Source organism: Andrena cerasifolii, chromosome 11 (genome assembly GCF_050908995.1).
Source record: "Andrena cerasifolii isolate SP2316 chromosome 11, iyAndCera1_principal, whole genome shotgun sequence".
Taxonomy (NCBI): domain Eukaryota; kingdom Metazoa; phylum Arthropoda; class Insecta; order Hymenoptera; family Andrenidae; genus Andrena; species Andrena cerasifolii.
The window spans coordinates 9,890,155-9,908,585 of NC_135128.1; the positions used below are offsets into that span (position 1 = coordinate 9,890,155).

The window sequence follows — 18,431 nt, forward strand, 5'->3', positions numbered from 1 at the left end:
GACGTGACCACGCGCCCCGCACACTCCCCCCTTAAGCCCGTCGTCGTAGTTTCTCTCCTCTTCTTCGCGGCTCTAAGCCACCAGCCCCCCTTCGCCCTCTCGCGCCGCGTCCCGCCTCCAGCCGTGCTCCACGGGCCCGACTTAGTTAATTAAAGTAACCGTACGGTTTTTGATTGACGCCCCAGGCGTAAAAAGTCGTCGACGCGCGAACGTACCGGCGCACACAGAGACTTGATGGCGATTACGCAACGCCGGAACCGGGGGGTTGACGAGGAGGACACGTGATACGCGTCCTTTAGGTGTCTGTCAATCGCGATTCTTATCGGCGAACAGGATGCACCGTTCGACCCCTGAGAAGTCTTAGAGATCTCTGTACCTCTTTCTAATCCACTCTCTGATTGCCTTTACCAGTTGGTTTTGATATAGCCAACTTAGCCGAACAAATAAAGCGTCGCGAATTTTACGATGTTTCTAATAAGTTAGGAGGTGACCACAATAAACCGAGCTTCGTAGCTTCTTACTTGAAGAACCCATCGAGCGAACGGACGATCCTCCTGTCCCCGTAATTCCCTGCGGGACGGAGGGGCAGAGTGCCGTTTCGTACGCGTGAAATACAAACGCGAACGTCCCTCTCCTCCGTTTCCCCCGCTCGCGACTCGCAAGGTTACGTAAGATTGAGCAGCACGTCACGTGCACGCGGCGTATGTACGTATAGATCGCCGAGACAAAAAAAAGAAATACCGCATGTGCAATCCTAAGAGCGACTCACGCGCATTAGTATCCGCCGCAGACCGTGCTCGACGTTGTATGCAGCGTGTAGGCAGAGGCAAAAGAAACGACAGTTACGAAACCAGCAGTTCCTCCTTTTTTCATCTCCCATCGGCATTGAACCCGGTAGCGCAATGATGCGACGGTATTATCGCTAGATTCCATGGCGTAGCCGTTCGATCCAACGCCACAATGTATCGTTCCGTCCGCTGCGCCACGATGAAACCGCGAATTCTTCGGGACGAGATGCATTTCTATAGCACGTTCCACCGGTCGCGGGCATAATTTCGGGGGTTTAATTCGGCACGGCGAAGTGGCCGAAGGCGGACGAATGAGTCTTGTATTCGTACGGGTGCCTGCGCTTTCATCGTTTTAGGTAGAAACTCAGTCAATCAAAGCCGCGCACATCGTGTGCGGTATATGTATTATTAAGCCGTAATACGAATATTACTGGATTAAGTACTGGCATTTGCCAGCGCGAATTGAAGCTTTGTGGCCTCTTTGGGGCGGACTCCCTAAAAGCAGACTTCCACGAAGACGGAACAAAAATGGCAGCAACTTAATTACAATATTCTGTACTACTTCGGCGTGCTGAATTCATCTCTGGAGTTATGCCCGCTAATGACGAAACACCCCGCGTACGCCGAGCGGGCGAACAAGCGTGTATCATTACGCGGCGCGCGCGCGTGTGTACTCGCAGAAATTCATACCGGGGACTGTAATTATCGGATGTTTGACGGACGGAAGGACAGCGGCAGAGACAGTGAAAATTGCTGGCTTCCCACGTCTCTCGAACTACGTTAAATAGTACATCAACCCGAGCGACCGACTCCTTTTCTTTCTTTCGTTTTTTTTTTATTTCGCTCCCCCCCCCCAGCCCCCGGCCCCTCCAGCAATAGCTACTGACAACTCGTGAAACGAGTTTCACCTGACCAGGCCGTTCTTTTCGATTTTTGTTGCAGGTGAAAATCTGGTTCCAGAACAGAAGAAGCAAATACAAGAAGATGATGAAGGCGGCGCAGCAGGGTGGTGGAGGTGGCGGAGGGCAGCACGGCAGCCTCCTAGCCGGTGGAACCGCTCTACCCGGAGGACCATCCCCTCAACCTGGTCAACCCGGAAGTCTCATGCAAGGAGGTACGCTGGCTTCATTTATCAATTCTTTGCGCGAAAATATCGCACGAGGAAACAGGTCTTCCTCGGGGGTCGAGTGAAACTTAAAATTTTCAATTAAGTATGAAGTAACCGTAATTTTGTGACTATTATCTTTTCTGTTCCGAGAAAAGTGTTGTAACATGCAAGGTATTAATTGAAATTTTTATTCCATATATTTTTGTGTAATTAAGAAACATATTTTCTTGAAAGTAGAAAAATGTTCTAGTTAAACAGGAACGTTTATTCTGTTCAGAAAAAGTTCAAATTCCGACAAGCAGATTTCCTGAAGATGTGGGGTAGACAGATCTGAAGTTGAAACCTTAAACCGTTCGGTGAAAATAATTATATCTTCTATATTTATCCTGTTTCCAGTTCCTCAAGGAATTCTAATCAAAAAAATATTACCAACTTTTATATTTTACCCTTGAATATCTGCTCAAAAGTATATGATCCTCCAGAACTTTAATTAATTGAACATAAAATAACTGTTAAAACAGCTTAAAACTGAAGAGTAATGATTTAAAAGTTAAAAGTTCGATAAATAACTATTATTCATAAAACTTTACAGTTTCATTCGATATCTGGTCTTCCTCCATTAGGGTACAAATTTCCCAATACCTACCCCGTATATGAAACCATCACTTTAATCCGCGCAAAAGTGAAAAACCGTGTATTATGACACAGGCTATCAGGAAACACTGTTGCTGTCATATCGTAAAGTTTAAAAGCTAATAATTAGTCCATATTATCAGATAAATGTGAAGGCGGACATGATTTCGGTGTGCTTTCGATTAGATTGAAAATATTCTGCATACGGATGTTCGATCGATCTGTGTGCGTAATGGGGATCGAGATTTATCCAGATGAATTTTACGCGTCACTTTAGCGGAGGCGAGATGCCGTAAAAAAGATACGGGGCAGGTTGTACCGGCCGTTATCTGCGGACACGAGCGAAACTCGCGAATCCCGTCGTAAGATGCAAATCAATTAGAGAGATCGAATCGTCAGCGCCATCGGCACAGAACCGTTCGACAACCTTGCCGATCCACATCTCAGGATCGGCTTTGCGATACGACTGGTTGCGTCGATACGGTTCGCGACGAATCATCGACGCGTGGCGGTTCCAGAGAACTTCCTGGTCACTGTGACTTCTCTAGAAACATCCTCGAAACGAGAATTTGCATGTCACAGGCGTACAAACATCCTATACTAGTTTCAACGTTGCGCCGAGGGAATACTTTTATCATAGAACACGTCCCCTTGACACTCTCTGCATTAAGTAATGACCTGTTTCACTGATACATATAGTGAATGGGTAATGAACCTGTACTATTCTCAGTAGCAGAATGTTCCACTTCGTACAATTGTAAAATCGCCACAGTTTCTCGTAGCAGGAATTGTCTAAATCATTCGCGGGAACATAAAATGCCTGTAAACAGACGCTTCTTCCACTTGCATCTATCCCATTCCCAGTGTTCTCTACCTCTTGTACCACAGTAAAACGCGCTGAAACCTTTCGACCACCTCGGCTCGAGAACCAGTACCGTGAAGCTCACAAAAGATACCTTCTACACCATCTGTGTACCAGCCAGTACTGGCAAAAGATAAGTCCGCTATCTGGAAGATTAATCTCGACCGTTCTTCCTCACGTTTCAGGAGGCGGAAGTTCCGTGTCGGGAAGTCCGACGACAGGCTACCTCGGTGGCATGGGGGGTGGTGCAGGGGGTCACACCCCCGGCAGTTCGAGCCCCGGAAGCGAGATGTCGCCTCAGCACAACGAAAGCCCACCCGCACCCTCCTGGCCGGGTGAGATGAAGCACCATCCGCATCCACACGCGCCGCCACACACCCACCACCACCCCCACACGCCTGGCCACCATCCACCGCCACCGCCACCGCCCCCGCATCACGCGGGTTACATGCCACAGTACTCGTGGTACCAGACGGAGCCTAATCCCGGACTACTCACGTAAGTGCCACTTCTCAGCCCCGCTAGACCGACCGGACCGACAGTTCGACTGATCGACAACGATACAACGATGGGGGGTACAGGGATGCGTCCTTGTTTCCCCGTTCCATTCTCGATGGGACAAGCGCGAACGGTGAACTCGTGCGCGACAGTTGCCGGAGAGACATTTGAAACGAGGACCATTGAAATGTTGAGGGATTTTGGATAGGGATGGTGGCTTCGAGGGTGGGATTGATGGGACTGTTTTTTTGTACGGGTTTGGTGTCTAATGATGGAAGCTGGGGGAAAGAAGTAGTGCAAGGTGATGTGGTTGGGGAACGAAAGGGTTCCAAGGGTTTACGAAGTACCTAGGTTTTTGTGAAATTAATAGAGGAGAATGGTTTATCAAGTGGGCCTAGTTTTGCAGAAGGCTGCCAATCCTCGACGATCTGAAACTGAGTAAATTTAGTTTGAAAATTTTAATTGTTAAAGAAAAGTAGCTTTATTTCTATTGGATATATTCTATTTCTTGTTTATTGTTTTACAATGCTTTTTAATGGGTTATTTAATAGTGAGTAGTATAATTAATATTACTTTATATTTTCTGCAGCTTTTGTTTTTTAGGCCTCAAATGGAACTATAGCTTGGTAGTTTTAGTAATTGTATAATGAAAGAGTTGTTCTATGGGTTGGTAATTTTTTGCAAAATAAAGATCACAAAATTATGAGGTCCATATTGCGTTTAATTAATTTTTTTTGTCATTTTCGGAGTTGATAGCTTTTTGCATAACGAGGTCCAATAAAATTGATGATGATATACAAACTCTAGAAACTCTAAAAACATACCACGGTTCTAATTGACACTCAGTATATCTACCTGTGCTACCCCATCACTTAATTTTCCCAATATGTCACACTAGCTTTACTATTCGGCTTCGCCCGAAATTTAGATTCTGATTTTATGAAAAAAAGTTATTTTTAATTTTTTTTTTGTGAAAATAGTCACATTCATCTGGATTACTCAGGCATAATGAGCTGAGGCATATTTCGTGATCCCAGAGTTTATCCTTCGAAAGTTTTTAGGCGACAGACAAACACACAAGCATATAGAAACTTTCTGCTTTATATATTAAGATTTCGAACAGACGGATCACAGTTTTGGGTGCGAGTTCTATGTATCCAATACGTCTCGACACTGTTCCCTTGACTCCTCCTGACAAACCTCCTCGAGACACCCTGTACATCCCCCATCGGATGTCACGAGGGTCGGGTTCTAATAGCTCGTTCGTCTATGGTATTTTTCAGGGTGTGGCCGGCGGTTTAACGAAGATGTCCTTCGAGCTGTGTTCAGGAGGAGCCTCTTCTTCGTAGCGCTGCGGACGTGCCAGCGCCCCTGCCCCAAAGTGTGAATACGTGTAGCACCTGTCGCGATGGAATTCGCGTTCGATGTTAATATTGTTTTGCTGTTCGGGTTTAAACAAGAAGCAGCCGCGTCGGTCGGCCGATCGCTGGCCGGTCCTCCACATGCGGGCCGTCCGTCTAAAGTGAAGGACTGCGACGTCGTGTTACACGCCCGTTAGACAAGCCGAATAACGATAAATAGTAATTTAGCCTGTGTGAAAGCGCGTCCTGGATCGTCCAAGGCGAGCTCTAGCAGCAGAGACGCGCGAGCCGGGAGAAACGAGACGCGAGTTTCCTCAGGGACCAACGAGAGACTCGCAGCAGCACCTTGCTCTTCGTAGCTTCAGTGAAACCAACCGCGGACGATCGCGCGTCCAGTGATCGCTAGCAATCTCTTATCAACCCAGTGATCAACCCTGACACATGTACAGACTCGCGAGACCACCACCCTTGGCGGAGAGGAACGATCTCGTTCTGGGACTAACGTCGAAGGAGGAGCAGCGCCGGCAATCACACCGCAAGCGACCACGGCGTAAGAACCACCAAAAAGATGGGACTTTCCTATTGGGGAATCGGTAGAGAATCGAGCAATCCTTGTCGTTTGTCTCGCGAGTTAGCCACCCCCCCTCGTCATCCACCGCGCGAACTTGCGGATGGTGAATCGCGCGGAGGGTCGACCGGTCTGCCGATCGCCAAGTACCTCTAGGACTTCAATGATCGCGAACGATTACACACTCGTAGGTTCGTTAAATGTCAAGATAGCGGTCGGCGTCTCGAAACGGCGGCGAGCAATTATCCGTCGCTCGGACAATGGATATTTTCGCCACCTCCCGCGGTCCGGCACGATCCTTGCGTTCGCCCCGTTTGTAAATGTCAATCGTCGATCACGCTAGATCGGTCGATCCCCCTTGCGACAGTTGCCCAACCGGCGGCTGACCCACTTCGCGCTGGATGCTGGATACTCGCGGGGACGACGACAGCGCGAGGGGGGCCGAAGACGGTGGAGAACAAGAAAGGGTAACGCGGAATGGGAGCGGGAGGGGCGGCGAGGAGGGGGCGCGTTGCACAAACTCGTTGAGCAGTCTGTTCCCTCGAGGCGGGCTGGAAGTAATGAAATCCTAATGACATTTTCGTGAGTCAAACGATCTCGGCAATCACGGGTGGCGCGGTGTAATCACCGGTCCCTCCTTTCCGGATGAGGCAACCGAGCCTCCTCCGAAAAGGAGCGGAGAACCCGGCCAGAAACGGAGACACGCGCGATTCCGTGGCGCCCCGAGGGGGCGCGGGGGAGCGGCGGGAAAAAATCATTATCTCGACGGGACAGTCCTGACATGCGTGCTCATTAAATTCACGAGAGTCTCTGTTCGACGGAGTCCCGAGGCGCGGAACATCTGTCGCGAACACTTTCGTCGCTCGGTCTCCTCGATCACGCGAGCAATCGCAGGAAATTTTCCGAATTCCGCCGGCATGAGATCGAGGGACCAAGCTGTTCTTCACCCTCTTTCATTACCAGCGCCGGTCGAACTCTCCGCCGATTCGTACGCTTCGAGAGGTTCAAATAGGTCGCAGGTTTTACGCTGTTTTTGCTGTTTTCTGTCGGCCATCATGGCTCACCTTTGCCATCTTGCGCGTCTCCCGAGCAATAGCCAGCTTTCAAAGAGTCGCCACGAAACCGCAAGAAAGACGGTTGCGGTTTTGCGAGCACGGGAAACTGGGAGGGCCGACGAGCCCCGCCGCTGACCCAAATCCTCCGGCGTGTCGGTGCAACAATGGTCGTCTCATGAGAACGCGGTCTCGCACGGTCCCTTTACTTCCTGATTCTGCCTTCTTTCTCGGCCGCGAAGACGCCGCCGTCCATCCGACAGCACCGAGGGATCCACGAGACCCATAAACATCCTTTCTCATCTTCGCGAAATCCACGTTTTTCTAACGCGATCCTCACCCCAATCAGTATTATCACCCCGAATTCTTTGAAAATTTGAAACGCCCGGGTTGCGCTGCTAAAGTCAGGTTTCGTGCACCCCCGAAGCGTCCCCTAGAGAAACGGAGCGCGTCGCTTGATCTGTGAAATTCGAGGACGGAGTACAAAGCCAGCTTCATTTCTAGAAGCTGGATTCTTCTAGATGTCTGTTAAACTCGCGCGAGAGCTTGGGAAAAGGGGAAACGACAAGTAGCCGCGAGGGTAGGAAGGGAATAGGTGAGACGAGAGTGGATGTCGTTCGCACGACGCCAATCAGAATTGCTGGCTGGGTTCCTGCGTCATTCCGCGACGACAATCGGGACGCGGCATCATCGCGGTGCGCGCCGGGGAACGTTGCAGCGCGACGATGACGGCGATGATTCCTCCGTGTATACTAATAAGTGCCGTTAGATCCTACCGCAGAGGTACGAGGCGCGGAACAGCGGGCCGAGAGAGCGAGAGAGGACGTGTTCTAGCGTTTAGATTCGGTGCAATAAAGAGGCGTGTGCGTGTATAATTTAAGACGAAGCTCCCTCAGTTCCTAAATTGCGTGTAAGAGCGAGTAAATTACGAGGAAAAACAGCGTAAAACGACCCGCGGTTGGACGAAAGTGTTGGCTAGCATTGCGATTCGACGCGGGGAGAAGCCGGGGGGTCCGTTATTCCGCGAACTTTTCGTTCGAATCCTCGTGGCTCGCTAAGGGGAAAAAAGCGGAGGGAAAAAGTCAGGGGACGATGCTGCGAGCGTTTCGAAGGCTTCGCAACTGCCTGTCATTGAAAACTCCAACGTGCGACGCGTTGGAGGTTCAGCATTGTCACGGTTTCGTCGAGTCTCGCGGAATAATAGAACGCCGGCCGTCGTGGAAACGCGAGGAAACGGCGAACATCGTCAAGGAGGAGAAGGGAAAAAAAATACAATCGTGGAAAGAAGAGTCCGTAGAATTTACTAGCGTTACTAGTCCCGGTGCAAGCCACATAGGATCGATCCGAACCGTTGGACAAGACCGATCGATCCTCGAACGCGTGTAAATATTGCACCGGGGCCCCCCTTAGCACGTAAGCCGTAAATGAAAGATCTGTGTAAAATACGATATTGTGATAAGAGTGTAAAGATACGCGAGAAAAACGCCAGAAAAAAGATCGTCTATATACATATAGGTTAACGAGAAAACACGGCAGACCCCAATTTATCAATTTTATCGAGTACCCTTGTACGAATATAGACACATACGAGGACTAAAATACCTTAATTATGATTACTATTGTATAAAATATGAATAATAACTAATTAATTCAATTTAAACGTAGGACGTCTTATTACCCACCCTCCGCTCCACTTTCACCTTTCCCTTGATTTACATGGAAACGATAAGATGTCAAGAGCGTTCTCGTGGTTTTTCCATCTTTCTCGATGCACGATTCATACAGAATCGATAATTATAGTGCCCCTAATTGCAAATGCTCCTTCGTCAAGAAGCACCCCAACAATTTTTCTCGCCACCTTTTGATGCTTCAACTTCGACACAATTTCGTAGCGTCGCTATTCGGTATTTTCTTTCGCAATGGAACACCTCCGAACCATGACGAAGTGCAATAAAACGCACGGCGCTGAACCATCTTCCACGTATCGCCGGTTTTCCGTGGAGCCCGGTCAATTATTCAATGATTCCAGAGGAACAGCCACTCGAACGAACACGCAGTGTCCTGATGGTAGGTACCAGTTCCTTTTTTTTTTCCCTCCTTTTTCCTCTTTGTTCAGCGGTGCAGCGGACACCACCTGCCGTTCTACGAGCCGGCGTACGCATGCTCTACTTTTATGGATAACTGTACTCCTATCTCGCTTAAAGCGAAGCCACCGACTATCCCACGTCTTGTCGCGCGTCTACCCGGTGTCTTGGAAAAGTCGCGTCCGCGGAAAGCTCGCGAAAACCGGCGTGCATCGATCCGCCGGCTCCCCGACGTCACCGTGACGTTGTTCCTGATCAATGCGAGCACTGTGACGACCGCGAGGGCCGTTGCCTGACAGAATCCACCGGCGGTTTGCCGCGATGACTTTTCGCGGCGAGATGTCGAGCATCGATCGGCCGAATGTTTCGCTGTACAGCCTTCAACGTGAATCCCAGCCAGGGCCGCGGGTGCCGTTTCCCCTACTCGACGCGGCTCCGCGAAAGATCGATGGTTAATGTCCACCGATTCGGAGCTGTAATGCGCCACCGTCGATCGCGATAATCGCGGCTTAATAAGGCGATTATCTATCCGGCGATTAAATCGTTCATCTGGTATATTGATTTTCCCCAGACAAAGGCCACTCTTCCCGACAAAAGCGGCCATGTTCGGCAAGGCTCTCGGTCGTTCGCTACGCGCGACTACGCTTGCCCGTCCGTGCGGGACCATCGGCAGAAAAAGGTGTACCGATGTTCCAATGAATGCTGTGTACGCGCCACGCCGCGGTTTCCAAACGTAAACTTATACTCGGTGAAAAGGGAAAAAAGGGAAGCGGTGCACAGCGCGGGCCGGGGAGCCGGAGGGAAATAGGGGGCGCACCGCGGCACGACAATGCAGCGGCATAAAGTCTCACAAGACGGCACGGGAAACCTCCTTGCAGCTCACGGGACAAAAACTTATAATGGACACAATGGTCGATGGGTCCCGGATGAAAGATGCCTGTGGTTCGCTCTTCTGTGCCTTCGAAAAGATCATGTCTAGTGGATGTTTGCCTCCTCTCCATCGTTCTGGAGTGTGCAGTGATTCGTTCGACATCGCTCCAACATTTGAATACTATTATTGCGTGGTTCTCAGTCTTCGTATCTGACTGGTGCACAGTTTCGTTGCGAAGAAGTTTATTCTTGAAAATAAATTTGCATTTCAGGGACCGTGGGGTCTTCTTAGAAAACAAAGAGAAGTTTTCTATCAGTGTTTCTCTGCGATAGAATATCGAAATCTTTCAGCAATCATCGGTTGCTTCGCTCCTAAGGTGCACACGGTAGATAAACCCGTACGATCAGGTCTAACGAGTCCGTCGATGCGCTGCATACGTATATGCCACATTATCGCATTATATTAAAGAACTCAACAGTTCGCAGACTGTCCTTGTGCCTTGCACCTGATTATATCTCCATGGGAGATCGAATTTATAGCGCAATATTACTTTCTACAAATAACTGTATTCTGAGAATGAAATAGGAATCCTGAACTCTATCGCGAGACGGCAGCGAAAACGAAATAAATACCAATTTCCCTGGTGCGTTTCAGGATAAAGTTGGTTACAGGAAAATCATGACGAGTCAACAGTTTTATCTGTCACCGATCTTTATTGCACCACTTAAAAGAAACAAGAGCCATATACGAGCGATTGTCGATCGTTAACGATCTCTCCTGTCTAATCAAATCTGTCAGATCGTGTTTGAAACAAATCCTTGTATGCCGCGAATAAACCTCATTTAATTCAATTTCCTGCAACATCCCCTATTCTATTAGCCAGCCCCCCCTCGCGCCCATCTTAATTGCGTTCCTCGGACGAAGATGAGATCCGAATCTACGCGCGGAGAACAAACAGGAGGCGAGCGGAAAATTAAACTATTAAAGTGCTCGGGAACGCTCAAGTATCGCGCGCGAGATCATCTTCAGCAAACCGTACGTATCTAGGCGAGGAGAAGAACGCCCGGACTTCGTGTAGTTTCCCTTTTATCGTGGCCAGCGATCGTGGCCCAAGACCGGGCTGTAGGGGTTGCTCGACTTTAAGCAATTAGCATTTAACCCACATCGGATTTCTCTTCGGTTAGCCGGCTACCGAATTTGCCCGTGAAACGTTTCGGCTTCCCAGAGAGAGTTACGTCGATGACGAGCGTGATATGCGCGCACGTAGGCCTACAGGGTGGTTCAAGGAGCGGCGGCTAAATAATGGAGATGCGTTCCACTGACGTCGGAAGTAAAAATATTTGGTAGAAAACGCTTCTCTGCGGAGTTGTAAACAGAATATTAGGTGGATCTGTTGGGGAAATAAGTCACTGGAAATGGTTTCCCTCGAAGGCAGTGTAGTTTGAAATTTGCTACTAATAGTGGAGAATGCTTCTACTACTTCCATCTGATTTATTTATCCAACTTGAGAAGCTTTTCTACTAAACTTTATCAGAACCACAGACGTGTCCACAGTTCGGAGAAGAATACTCCCTGGTTCCACCTAACCCAACTCATTTCTCACCCCCGAAGCGGAGCACATTCCCAAAAGTTGCTCACCTACCACTGAATCGCCCTGTATTTATAGATGCGTACACATAGCCGAGCAGGAAAGGGAATTAGTATCGTGCAGGGGTCAGGAAGAGCTAGCCACGGCCTCGTAAGACGTCGGACGATATCGAATAAACAAACGAACGAGTGGGAGGCGGAGGAAGTGGCGGATATTAAGGTCTTCGTGACGGAACTTGCCTCGTATTATAGCGAGCTAAGTGAGGAGGCCTCCTCGTCTGGTCGAACTAATTCTATTACTCCGTCCCTTCCTTCCACCACCATACGCCAGCTTCTATCTATCGTGGATCATCGTTAGACCTCTTTCGGGCCCTGTCGTTAGGTCGCCACTGGGACGACGCTGGTTCCGTGACGGTCGGTGACAAGTAGCTGATAAATGTGTCCTTCGTTTCAATCTATCTCGCTCCCCGCGCTAACGAAATTTTCTAAGGGTAAGGCCGCGGCACAAATCATTCCCGAGCGATTCGAGCTCGATGATCCTGATATCGGGCGGAAGGGCAGAGGGAAAGCTGGGGGGTGGACAGTGGAAGAGGAAAAGTTAGGGTGGAGGAAAGTTAGGTGGAAGAAGGAAGAGGTGGTCAGGTTGGGGTGCCAATTTGCGATTCCACGCAGCAAGAAGGGCGTGGCGGTCTCGCGCATGGGGTGGCTCGCTCGTTTGCGCGACATTGTCGGGCAACCCTAACCTTCTGGCCGCCCCTGCCATCTTTCTCTCGGCGAAACCCTCGCGCGCGCGCTAATCCCGTAATTCTCTTATGTGGATGGAAACCAATGAATTCGGCCTTGAAGACCGCGGCTCGAGAAAACTGCGCTTGCGGCCGGTCTAAAGGCGACGGTGCCGTAGCTGCTTTCGCAATTGCGACCAGTGTTTCGGAGTTCTGGGTACAAACTGTTTAGGGAACCCCGAGGGGGAGGAAGTAGAACGACTTAGTAAATACACGACTGAATATTACGCGTTCCGCAGCTTCAGTTTACTCGTAAAGATTGTTTAAAGCGTCTGGTGCCGTAATAATTCTTCGACGTTACGAGAAATTAATGCAGACACAGCTAATTCGAGTTTTTCCGCAGTTTATGACACACTGGAATCTTAGAACGGAATGTACAGAGTTGAATAGTTTTACAAGTTGAGTAACATGTTGAGTTATGCTTTTTTTAATAGACTCTATTAGCTGATTCACGCTGTAAGCGATTTTCTGGTAACTACGTGCTCGGAAGGAAGCATTGGGAGCTAGGGAGGTTTGGAAGATGGCAGAAATTAATAATATTAATCGTACTAGTTGGATCTGTCTAAATAGTATTCGATGCAACTAACTTTTTAATACTCGAATTAATCTGAAACCGATCGAGGTCACCAAATATTGACGTTGGAGCTCGAGGGGGTCTATAAATACCGAGGCACCGTTAGTGCATAATGGCTTAAATGTCGAATTGTCACGACGCCTTCTGGACAACCAGCTGGCGAACTTGCACGGCGCAGGAGCACAAAGGTCGGAAGGAAACGAGACGCAGAACTCCGCCCAGAGTATCGTTTGTCTCACAAGGGTTGAAGCCACGTGGCGGAAAGGCGCACACACGAGCTCGTGAATTAAATGGCAAGGCACGAGTCGACCCGTTCCAAGATCGGCTACCGTAACACCTCTTGCATCACGTTTTCTCCTTTCGAGTAGGAAGCACGTAGAAATTTACATGGAAATGGTTGAGCTTCTTGGCGGTAAGAAGCACCGCTCGTGCTCGTGTTAATATTCAATTGCTAATTAAAAAGCTAATGCGATTCAAGAAGATGAAGTAATAGAGAAAAAAGTGTCCAATAGCGACGACGCTCTAATACGAAAACGTTTGACTATTGCACAGTAATCTCTTGCGGGTTATAAAACGTGAAATTAAAATTGGAACTTTAAAATTCCAAGTATCTGGGTAATTATCTAGAGGTCGTGCTTATTATTCAGTGTCTTTTTCATTTTCAGATGCATAAATGCAGTTTCGAAGTTAATGCACGAATTACCATAATAATGAATATTACTTAGGTATGTCTACTCATTCAGTAGTTGAACGCAGGTCTCTCAAATCCTGATACTCGATTACAGTTCAACGTGGAAGTTCAGTGTCAACAGCACGAGGCGCGCATTGTTCACACTTTGTATAGTAACTACTTATTTAAACGCAATGATCACTTTTGATATCGCGAAGTATCACGGGAAAGTATAGCACGCAGTTTCACTTCGACCGACACGATGTTATCACCTCGGCCGCCGGCGCTGTTTTGATACTAAATGTCCTTGTATCTACTTCGACATTGCCAGCCTACGTAAATTCCTGGAAGGACTGAACCTTGTCACCGATACAGGATTTCGAATACTCTGCATGAAATAATTATTGCATCGCTTCTGAGTCTACAAATTCACGAACGAGATGTAAATTTTTATTTAAACCTATTCTCCCCTTCGCAAAGTGGAAGAAGGAGTGAAGGAAGGAATTAAATTATTTACCACCATTAATTAACTTCCCCTAACGGAGTTCTGCTTAAATTTTTAAATATAAACGCTACTTTATACTGTATTAAACTCACAGAGGCGCTCCCGGCTACCAGGGAACAGGCATAAAATAAGAACAGCGAGAGGATTTCACGATGATTAGCCGCGAGAGAGTATCGCCACTTCGGTGCGTCGCGGAAGGGGAAAAAACAGACGAAACGTCAGACAAATCGGCATAACGCAGTGAGTGTATCGAATAAATTGGTTTTTATTGGTCTCCCGCTGCCCACCGCGACGAGTTATGCGCATGGTGATCGTTAAGGTGATTAAGAAATCACGTGCCATTAACGCTCATTAAGGAGCCTGCGCCAATCCCATCGTATCGAGTCCAGGTCCTCCTTTCCTGCACGTCCTTCCTCCCACATTTTTTCACTTTTCCATTCTCATAAATTCCGCGGCTCGTAAAACCGCTGCATTTTTTTGCCACTTGCTGCCGTAAAAGTTCGTATCGCCTCCTCTCCTCGAGGACCGAGAAAGGGTAACTGGAGCCAGCGGCAGATCGAGAAACGCGCTCGCCGATTTTCTTTCAGGGAAAGTCAAGTGGGTCGAACCGATCTGTCGACATCTCCCTTTATTCCTGGACGTTAAGAAGGGTTAAGGGGATTAGTAGGAAAGTCCGGAGGCCTCGCGGAGGACACGAGCCCTCATCGGAGGCACGGTGCCCTTGCGAAAGGGACTCGGCGGGCCCTACCTGTCGGCCGAAAGCCGCGCAAAAATAAACAGATTTAGCGGCAAGGCCTTTCCAGCGGGACGGTAGTCGTAAAGCTGTGGGAATTTAAAGCCCATTGGACAGTGGGCGCGCGTCCGACCCTCTGACCCACTCTCTCCCTCGCTCCCTCCGGAGTGGAGTCACTTTAGAAAGGGGCTGGTGACACTAATCTGACGTTAACGGGGCCCCGCGGTAATCTTAGATCTTATCTGGCCGCCGCGCTGCCCGAAAGTAAAAACGAAGGCGGAATTCAGGGCCCCGATAACGAACGGGCAGAGATGCCTCGGGTCGTCGGTCAATTTATCCGAGGGTGCAGCAGGAATTGGATCTAATCGAATAGTCGCGCGGATTAACCGCGACAGATTGGGCGGAGTTGAGAGTCCGTTTGTTCGCCATGCATGTTTCAACGGGCCTAAACAAACGCTTCGGACTATACACCACGGTGCAGTTGTTCTTACGTCGATACTTATGCCGTGGTGCGCGATCGTTAAAGAAAGACCAACATTCCATGTATTATTCAGCCGCGTGAGAGGAAGCTACGCGATCGGCTACTTGTGTGGGGCGTTCTTGAAATTTCCTTAGGCTTCAGGGATTCTTTCTCCTTTATTTACTCGGTGTTTTGCGACAGCCACGTGAGATGCTGTTTAGAAAGGTGCATTCTACTTTTAACTTCAACTGCTTTGGCATTTCTTCGCAGCAGTGGGTAATGGAGAGATTCATGGGATGAGTTGATATTTCAGGCATTGAGAGCAAATATGGACTCAACCACATTTTTTGTGAAGTTCAATTGGTAGCAATAATGGGCTGTACTAATTATATAAAATAGGAATACAATTTTTTTCAATGTGGGTTAGTCCGCTTTTACTCTCACTGCCCCATCTGAGCTTCCATGAAATTTGTCGCGTGATTCAGAATGTTTATCCACTTTGCGCGAGGAAATTCTTATTTATGAATGTCGGTAAATTTAGTAGCCGTATTCCAATTCACTGAGGAAAAACGAGGAACGGTGAAACCCGTAAAATCCAGGGGTTGTAGATCGCCTCCCTAGTCTTCGACCTTTTATGCCCCCAGCAGAAACACCCCTAAGCGCCTTCGAGGCTCGTGCTCGGGCTCTAGAAGGTTGGGCGATTGAAAATCGTCCGTTGAAATAAAGAGAGGGACGGAAAAGCGAACGCACGATTATACGCTAAATAAATGATTGAATCAGATAGGCGAGTCGCTGTTCTTTCTTTGCGTTTTCGTAGATCAAATCGGCGGAAAGAAAATCGAAGGATGTAATCATATCTTGGATTATTTCTTTCACTGGCAGTCACGAGAAATTGAAGATGTCATTCATTCAGATTATTATTCCATGAAAAGAGCAGGCAGATCGATCCGTCATTACGAGCAGAGCAAATGGAATATCCCAAACAACTGAGAAAATTATATTCCTCCAAGACCAAACTTTACACGAAGAATAGTTATTCCGTAATTTCAAATTATTGTATCACTTTTTGTTGCGCTTGTGTTTTAAATTTAGGCGACACCGCAGGGAAATCGTGGAAACAATCACGATTCCTTATCTTCGCAGTAAACACCGATTTCATAGGGATCCGCGAAGAAATTATCCCGCATTTTCTGATTGAATGCAAGAGCGCACCCCGCTCGAGCGCAGACTTGCGAATCTCCTTGAGCGTTTCGCGCGCCGCCAGCTGGACTTGTGCACCAACGGTCCTTCGGGGCCTGTAAATGCGAAAAACGCCTCGAGGCCAGTGCCGGCATCGGCGAGTTCACGCCCCCGGTGTCTGCGGACACAATCGCGATCGGGTCGCCGCAGAAAGGGGGTGAAAAAAAGAAAAAGAATGAGAAAAAAGCGCGCGCGATGAAAAAGCCGACCGGTGTTAGTAGTGCAGGGGTACTTTACAATGTGGGAGGAATTCGTGCTCGCCCCCTGTAAGTTTTTTTTTTCACCCTGCCTCGACGTTTCTCCCTCTCCCTCTTTCTCTCTGTCTTTTCTCTCCTTTTTGGTGGCAACCCCCGACAGTAAGTCGGCCCAGCGTAGCGCAGTACCGGGTGCTTCCGGTGTAACCGGATATTGCCGTTCGCATTGACATTAATTTATAAAATATTCCTGGCGACACCCCCTCCTCGCCCCTCCGGCGCCACGCCTATCAGATCGGCCGAAAGCGATTCAGAATTTTTCTCCACGGGAAGGAATATCGCCTTTGATTCGCTCATCTCGCATTTGTTTGGAAACTTTGTGCCGAAGCTAAGGGTCCGTTGGTTTCCCTTCTTCAAAGCAAATATTATATTTTCTACGGATCTCTCCTCCTTCAACTTTAACGGATTTTCGAAATATAAGATAGCCTCGGGTATTTTCCAATTATCTGTTTTTCTTCTGTATTTGAGTGTAACTGTGCCACCCTGTTGTATCCCAACTCTTTAGGCCAGACTTGGGACTATTCAATTAGCTGACAGATGCTACAAACCCATTGCATTGAGGATTGATAAAAATCTAAGTTCCCCTAGACGACATTACAGTATGCACAAGTCAGTCTGGAATTAATGTAAAACTGTACAAGCTTCTTCCTCGCACCCCGGTGCTGATATAAAACAATATAAACCCTGTTCGCCTCTCTTTTGCTCGTTTTCTCCGACATTACAGCAGCATATGGTGTCGAAGATTTTTCTACGGAGCCGCATATGTTACTGGTATAAACGACCACTCGTCGAAGAAAAGTCACGGGCCTCCACATGTCCTCGCGTCTTCGCATTCCGGGTACCCCCATCTTTAGGTGCTTTCGACCAGGTTTCGCCGCGTGCTGCCCGTGTAAAGCGGAATTTACGAATACCCGTTCGTGGCCGTAAGCCTGATAAGACATGAAGCGCGACGTGGCGTTGGCTATACACGCAGATGATATCTGGCAAACGGGTTTAACGTCCAAACAGAGCGCGCCCGTGTAAGATGAAAAATTAAGGGGCGTTGAATGGGGGGATCCCTTGTGCCGCCTCGATAACGAAACAGTCAGTGGTACAGGGCGACGGATCACCGTTTCAACCTATCATCGCCTCCGATTTCAGGGCTCGGGTGGCACGCGTCAACCCCTCGGACGCGGGCGCCCCTCGACCTTTGTCAGGCACACGCATCGCGCGTTTTATTTTACAACGGGCCGCTGGGGGCTGTTATTTTCGAATTTGTCGGACAACGGAATTAGCGGCCGCCTAAGTCTCATTAGCTAATGGCGACAAAGGAATTTAGCACACGTCGCTACAAAGAGGAATCATTCGGGGGGTTGTTTCCTCTGACTACGTTTTAAGCACCGTGCTACTTAGACACTCTGTTTCAATTTCTGGTGGAAATTCTAGATTCTGTGTCTCGTGCTATGAAGGGAGAGCAGGGTGGAGCTTATTTTGCAGCTATGAAAATATGATCTTACCAGCTCGATTTGTTCCTTTTTATAACAAATAAAATCGAGCAGAATATGGGCACAATTGATCTATATTTAGGGGTAGCTCTATGGTAGTGAAATTTCGAATGTACGTGATAATTATATGGAAGGACATGGAACGCTAGATTTTATTTTAATATCATTCATTTGTTCGTTAAGAAAAATAGAAACTGAGAAAAGGTATCACTGTGCTCATCTGACGTGTAATTAAGTAAAACAAATAGTGACAGACAGATGAATATCAGCAGACCCTGACAACAGGAAACGGACACTGTCTGATGCCTCTGTGAACAA

The 18,431-nt window shown here is 48.3% G+C and overlaps 1 protein-coding gene across 5 annotated transcripts in view; it reads left to right on the forward strand.

Annotated features, from left to right (window-relative positions):
• The window catches only part of Dll (homeotic protein distal-less), a 79,893-nt gene extending 71,363 nt beyond the window's left edge, over window positions 1-8,530 (forward strand). For 4 of the 5 annotated variants that reach the window (XM_076823100.1, XM_076823101.1, XM_076823105.1 and 1 more), the window contains exons 3-5: window positions 1,731-1,902; window positions 3,577-3,889; window positions 5,173-8,530. In XM_076823100.1, coding sequence (XP_076679215.1) covers window positions 1,731-1,902; window positions 3,577-3,889; window positions 5,173-5,191 — 504 coding nt within the window. In that variant the 3' untranslated portion in view covers window positions 5,192-8,530. Of the gene's footprint in view, window positions 1-1,730; window positions 1,903-3,576; window positions 3,894-5,172 lie in introns of those variants that run through there. The other variant, XM_076823102.1, reaches the window with a different exon arrangement.
• Window positions 8,531-18,431: the final 9,901 nt, after the last annotated feature.